This window comes from Ailuropoda melanoleuca, chromosome 16 (genome assembly GCF_002007445.2).
Source record: "Ailuropoda melanoleuca isolate Jingjing chromosome 16, ASM200744v2, whole genome shotgun sequence".
NCBI classification, from domain to species: Eukaryota; Metazoa; Chordata; class Mammalia; order Carnivora; family Ursidae; genus Ailuropoda; species Ailuropoda melanoleuca.
Genome location: NC_048233.1, coordinates 24,532,425 through 24,539,391, shown reverse-complemented (window position 1 = coordinate 24,539,391; position 6,967 = coordinate 24,532,425). Strand labels below are relative to the sequence as shown.

At 39.5% G+C, this 6,967-nt stretch overlaps 1 protein-coding gene across 1 annotated transcript; it reads left to right on the top strand.

Annotated features, from left to right (window-relative positions):
- The first annotated feature begins 4,000 nt into the window (after positions 1-4,000).
- LOC100479405 (2-acylglycerol O-acyltransferase 1-like) lies at positions 4,001-5,045 on the top strand. The gene is given in 3 exon segments (XM_034646009.1): positions 4,001-4,763; positions 4,766-4,936; positions 4,939-5,045. Coding segments are annotated over 3 exon segments (1,041 nt in total).
- The last annotated feature ends 1,922 nt before the right edge of the window (positions 5,046-6,967 follow it).

Here is a 6,967-nt window from a genome sequence, read left to right as displayed (position 1 = left end):
AAAAAAAAAAAAAAAAAAAGAGCAAGAGGCAGTACCAACTGCCAGGGACCTAATCAACATGGACATTAGTAAGATGTCAGAACAAGAGTTCAGAATGATGATAATAAAGATACTAGCTGGGCTTGAAAAAAGCATAGAAGATATTAGAGGATCCCTTTCTGGAAAAATAAAATCTAACCAAGTCAAAATCAAAAAGGCTATTAATGAGGTGTAGTAAAAAATGGCCACCCTCACTGCTAGGATAAACAAGGCAGAAGAGCAGATGATACAGAAGACCAAATGATGGAGAATAAAGAAGCTGAGAAAAAGAGAGATAAACAACTACTGGATCACAAGGGGAGAATTTGAGAGATAAGTGATACCATAAGGTGAAACAATATTAGAATAATTGGGATCCCAGAAGAAGGAGAGAGAGGGGCAGAAGGTATATTGGACCAAATTATAGCAGAGAATTTCCCTAATTTGGGGAAGGAAACAGGCATCAAAATCCAGGAGGCACAGAGAACACTCCTCAAAATCAATAAAATAGGTCAACACTCCAACATCCAATAGTAAAACTTACAAATCTCAGAGACAAAGAGAAAATCCTGAAAGCAACTGGGGACAAGAGGTCTGTAACCTACAATGGTAGAAACATTAGATTGGCAGCAGACCTATCCACAGAGACCTGGTGGGCCAGAAAGGACTGGCATGATATATTCAGGGCACTAAATGAGAAAAATATGCAGCTGAGAATACTATATCCAGCTAGGCTGTCATTGAATATAGAAGGAGAGATAAAAAGCTTCAAGGACAAACAAAAACTAAAAGAATTTGTGATCACCAAACCAGCCCTACAAGAAATATTGAAAGGGGTCCTCTAAGCAGAGAGAGCCTAAAAGTAACATAGACCAGAAAGGAACAGAGACAATATACAGTAACAGTAACCTTACAGGCAATACAGTGGCACTAAATTCATATCTTTCAATAGTTACCCTGAATGTAAATGGGCTAAATGCCCCAATCAAAAGACACAGGGTATCAGATTGGATTAAAAAAAAAAAACACAAAGCAAGACCTATCTACATGCTGTCTGCAAGAGACTCATTTTAGACCCAAAGACACCTCCAGATTGAGAGTGAGGGGGTGGAAAACCATTTACCATGCTAATGGACATCAAAAGAAAGCTGGGTGGCAATCCCATATCAGACAAATTAGATTTTAAACCAAGGACTCTGATTAAAGATGAGGAAGGACACTATAACATACTTAAAGGGTCTAACAGGAAGATCTAACAGTTGTAAATATTTATGCCCCTAACGTGGGAGCAGCCAGTTATATAAGCCAATTAATAACAAAATCAAAGAAACACATTGACAATAATACAATAATAGTAGGGGACTTTAACACACCACTCACTGAAATGGACAGATCATCTAACCAAAAGATCAACAAGGAAATAAGGGCTTTAAATGACACACTGGACCAGATGGACTTCACAAATATTTTCAGAACATTCCAACCCAAAGCAACAGAACACTCATTCTTCTCTAGTGCACATGGAACATACAGGAATTCAGTAAAGTGGCAGGATATAAAATCAACGCACAGAAATCAGGTGCATTTCTATACAACAATAAGACAGAAGAAAGAGAAATTAAGCAGTCTGTTCCACTTAAATTGCACCCAAAACCATAAGATACCTAGTAATAAAACTAACCAAAGAGGCAAAGAATCTGTATTTAGAAAACTATAGAATACTCATGAAAGAAATTGAGGAAGACACAAAGAAATGGAAAAACATTCCATACTCATGGATTGAAAGAACAAATATTATGAAAATGACTGTGCTACCTAGAGCAATCTATATATTTAATGCAATCCCTATCAAAATACCATCAACTTTTTTCACAGAAATGGAACAGATAATCCTAAAATTTGTATGGAACCAGAAAAGACCCCAAATAGCCAGAGGAGTGTTGAAAAAGAAAAGCAAAGTTGGTGGCATCACAATTCCGGACTTCAAGCTCTATTACAAAGCTGTAATCATCAAGACAGTATGGTACTAGCACAAAAACAGACACATAGATCAATGGAACAGAATAGAGAGCTCAGAAATGGACCCTCAACTCTATAGTCAACTAATCTTAGACAAAGCAGGAAAGAATATCCAATGGAAAAAAGACAGTCTCTCCAACAAATGGTATTGGGAAAATTGGACAACCACATGCAGAAGAATGAAATTGGACCATTTCATTACACCACACACAAAAATAGACTCAAAATGGATGAAAGACCTAAATGTGAGACAGGAATCCATCAAAATCCTAGAGGAGAACATAGGCAGCAACGTCTTCGACCTCGGCCACAGAAACTTCTTCCTAGACACATTGCCAAAAACAAGGGGAGCAAGGGCAAAAATGAACTATTGGGACTTCATCAAGATAAAAAGCTTTTGCACAGCAAAGAAAACAGTCAACAAAACCAAAAGACAACTTACAGAATGGGAGACGATATTTGCAAATGACATCACATAAAAGGGCTAGTATCCAAAATCTATAAAGAACTTATCAAACTCAACACCCAAAGAACAAATAATCCAATCAAGAAATGGGTAGAAGACGTGAACAGACCTTTCTGCAAAGAAGACATCCAAATGGCCAACATACACATGAAAATGTGTTCAACATCACTCGGCATCAGGGAAATACAAATCAAAACCACAATGAGATACCACCTGACACCAGTCAGAATAGCTAAAATTAACAAGTCAGGAAACAACAGATGTTGGTGAGGATGGTGAGAAAGGGGAACCCTCCTACACTGTTGGTAGGAATGCAAGCTGGTGCAGCCACTCTGGAAAATAGTATGGAGGTTCCTCAAAAAGTTGAAAATGGAGCTATCCTATGACCCAGCAATTGCACCCCTGGGTATTCACCCCAAAGATACAAATGTAGTAATCCAAAGGGGCACCTGCACCCATGTTTATAGCAGTAATGTCCACAATAGCCAAACTATGGAAAGAGCCCAGATGTCCATCGACAGATGAATGGATAAAGAAAATGTGGTATATATTTACAATGGAATATTATGCAGCCATCAAAAATGAAATCTTTCCATTTGCAATGATGGACGTGATTGGAACTAGAGGGTGTTATGGTAAGCAAAATAAGTCCATCAGAGACAGACAATTACCATATGATCTCACTGATATGTGGAATTTGAGAAACAAGACAGAGGATCATAGGGGGAGAGAGGAAAAAATGCAACAAGATGAAACTAGAGAGGGACACAAACCATAAGAGACTCCTAATCTCAGGAAACAAACTGAGGGTTGTGGAGAGGGGTAGGAGAGATGGATAGGGTAGCTGCATGATGGACATTGGGACGGGTATGTGCTATGGTGAGTGCTGTGAATTGTGTAAGACTGATGAACCACAGACCTGTACTCCTGAAACAAATAATTATTACAAGTTAATAAAAATAAATAAATTTAGGGGCACCTGGGTGGCTCAGTTGTTAAGCGTCTGCTTAACCATCTGAGCCACCCAGATGCACCTCACACGGGCATATTTCAATTAGTCAGCAGTACAATTACACCTATGTAAAGAACAAAAGTATCCAGATGCTAATTTTGTTATGGACATGCTGCTAATGTGAGCAAATCTGGAAATTTCCATATTATTGTAGAGATTTGGAAACTCTGGGATCTGAATTTATACTTGTCAAGTTTGATTTCATTGATATCTCTATTTCCATAATTAAAATGAACACATTTGATTGAACCATATGAAATTGACATCTTTATGTGCAAAACATAATTGAATATTGGAAATTTCATATGGTTCAGTATATATGTCTATCCTGTCTGAATATTCAATAGAAACTATAAACGTAGGAAGTTGTGTATACTGAAACAAGTTCTTCCTAGTGAAAGGTGCGAACTTAATTTAGTGTCTGCTTAGAAGTGTTCCATTTGTGGCTGACTGGGGGTTGTCCAGCACAGGGCCGGGATCCGGCCATGCGCTCCTCTCGGGCGCCGCGGAGCAACCAGGTTCCAGAAGCTGGCAGTTGGCGCAGTCTTCTCCCTGGCCGGACCCTGAAGGTTGAGTTTGCGCCTCTCAACATCCCGCTGGCGGAGCGGCTGCAGATGGCTACGGTGCTGCAAAGGGTCCTGTCCTTCCCGCTGCTCGCAGAGATATGCATTGGAATCACCATGATACACAACTATTGGTTCCTCTCTATAAGATGGCTTTATTTTGGCATATCCCCAGAGCAAAGAGGCTGGAGATCCAAATGGGTCAGAAGCTGGACCGTTTGGAGGTATTTTAAGGACTGTTTTCCAATTCACCTCATCAAAACTTGGAATTTGGATCCAAGTCACAGCTATATATTTGGGTTTCACCCCCATGGAGTGCTTGTGGCTGGAGCCTTTGGAAATTTTTGTACAAATTATTCGGACTTTGAGCTGTTCCCTGGCTTCACCACAGATCTTCATGTGCACCCATTTTGGATCCACTGTCCTCTCTTTCGAGAATATCTGATGACTAGTGAGTCGGTCTCAGTTTCTAAGAAAAGTGTGTACCGTGTGCTGAGCAAGGAGGGAGGTGGAAACATTTCAATCATTATTCTTGGGAGTGCAGAAGAATCACTGGATGCCTATCCTGGAAAATTCACTCTGTTCATCCATCAGCAGAAAGGATTTGTTAAAATTGCTTTGACTCATGGTGCCTCCTTGGTCCCAGTGTTTTCTTTTGGAGAAAATGAACTGTTTAAACAAGTTAACAACCTGAAGGCTCATGGCTTCGAACTGTGCAGGAGAAGCTACAGAAAATCATGGGGTTTGCTTTGCTGCTGTTCCATGCCGGAGGAATTTTTCAATACAATTTTGGCCTGATGCCCTATAGGAATCTTATCCACACTGTTGTTGGCTGCCCAATCCCTGTCCGTCAGACTCTGCACCAAGCCCGGAGCATCAGACCTATATGAAAAAGCCAAAGAAATTACTTGAGGCACACGAAAGGAAGTACAGTATTCCCGAGCACAAAACTCTCATTTTTAAATAACTACACTCTTAGAAGACATAAGAGAGGATGAGAGAACATCCCATTGGAGGATACATATTTTAAATAAGGATTTTTTTCTTTGACTCTGGAATCAAATTTGCAACTGTAAAGTATTATTTATGGTGACAGACATTGATGTGTATCCATAGGAAATAAAAATACAGCAGGTTTTTTGTAAAAAAAAAAAAAGCGTTCCATTTGTAGCATTTTAAATTAATTCCATGGTTGCTCTGAATCAATTGAAAATGAAAAGCTCTAAAGGAAAAAAAGTGATATTGAGTTAAAATGCCCCTGTAATTTCTTTCTTAGTAAGAAATGAGGGTAATAACATACCTATTTAGATTAGAATATTAAAGGGAGAGAGAAAATATTGTTCTATTTCAAAACTGATGTCACATTATATTTATGTACTTAACACCTTCAAGGATGGTCATTGGGAGTCATGTTTAAAGGGGTAAAAAAGGGGGGCCTGGGTGGCTCAGTCAGTTACGTGCCAGACTTATGGTTTCACTACAGGTCATGATCTCATGGGCCTTAGGATTCAGCCCTTGTGGAGCTCGTGTGGAACCCCCCACGTTGAGCCCTGAGTGGTGCCCCAAGTCGGGCACTCAGCAGGGAGTCTGTTTGGGATTCTCTCCCTCTCTGCCCTGCACCCCCCTGGCACATGCTCTCTCTTGTAATTAATCAGTCTTTAATGAAATGAAGGGGTAGAAGAGAAGGAAAAATAAAGGAGTGCCATAGGACCTGTAGAGTTGTTCAGAAGACTAAGTTCTAAGATAAGGCCCACCAAAGGATATGCCAACCAAGACACTGATAATTGCTTCCAAAAACTATCTCCGTGGAATGGTGAAAGTAGAAACTACGTTGCAGCTATTAAAATGTCACTTGAATGAAATTAAAATAGAAGATGTTAAGTGTGGTCAGCAATCAGAAGCACCATAACAAAAGTATCCTTGCCTGTTATGGTAGCTTGATAAGAGAACAGAATTGAGGGGAGGTTTGTTGTTTTTTGGTAGTCTTAAAATCAGTAGGGTGAGTTTGTTAACAATCTAAAGGTAAAAATACAATGGAGAAGTAAAGATTCAATAATTCTTTGCTCATGTATAGTAGAACTTTAACTTATTATAGAATTTATAATTTAATGTTAAATTATTTGTTGTCTTCGTGCTGAAGCTCGTAATGAGTAACTTGGACTGGCAGTTGATGGCATTTTTCTCATTTGGAGATGCTGTTGCCCATGGGACAATTTCTTTCCATAACTGATGAGTCATTACATGATTTGTTGATGGTAGTGGTGGCCTGGATGAGAGAAATTTATAATTGACCATCCAAGCTTCCAAGGGAAAATAAGTGATTATAATTAACTGGTAGTGTGTTAATATGATTAACACAGAGGATAAATTATTGCTTGTTTTCTGACAATTTGATTAATCAGTTGTTTATTTTACCTAATTTCTAGATCACTTAGCCCTGTTTCTTATGCAGTTATTGATGCACATGGATTTCTGATAGCATTACGTATTTTTCTTTGGGTTAGTTAGATTCATTTCATCATGGAACAGGAGCTGATATTTTGGAGGCTCGGAGAATGGTGGCCCTTGTTTCTGTGGCAGGGATTACATTTTCTCTGTAAGGTTGATGTTGAGAAGACAATGGTACCCCTCTCCGTAACTGCGGTGAAGGCAGAGCTTCACACTCTAGGATAGGTGGATTTCAGGACTTGGATACAAACATTTCTTTTTTTTTTTTTTCAAAGATTTTGTTCATTCATTCGACAGAGAGAGAGACAGCCAGCAAGAGAGGGAACACAAGCAGGGGGAGTGGGAGAGGAAGAAGCAGGCTCCCAGCAGAAGAGCCTGACGTGAGGCTCAATCCCAGAACTCCAGGATCACGCCCTGAGCCGAAGGCAGACGCTTAATGAC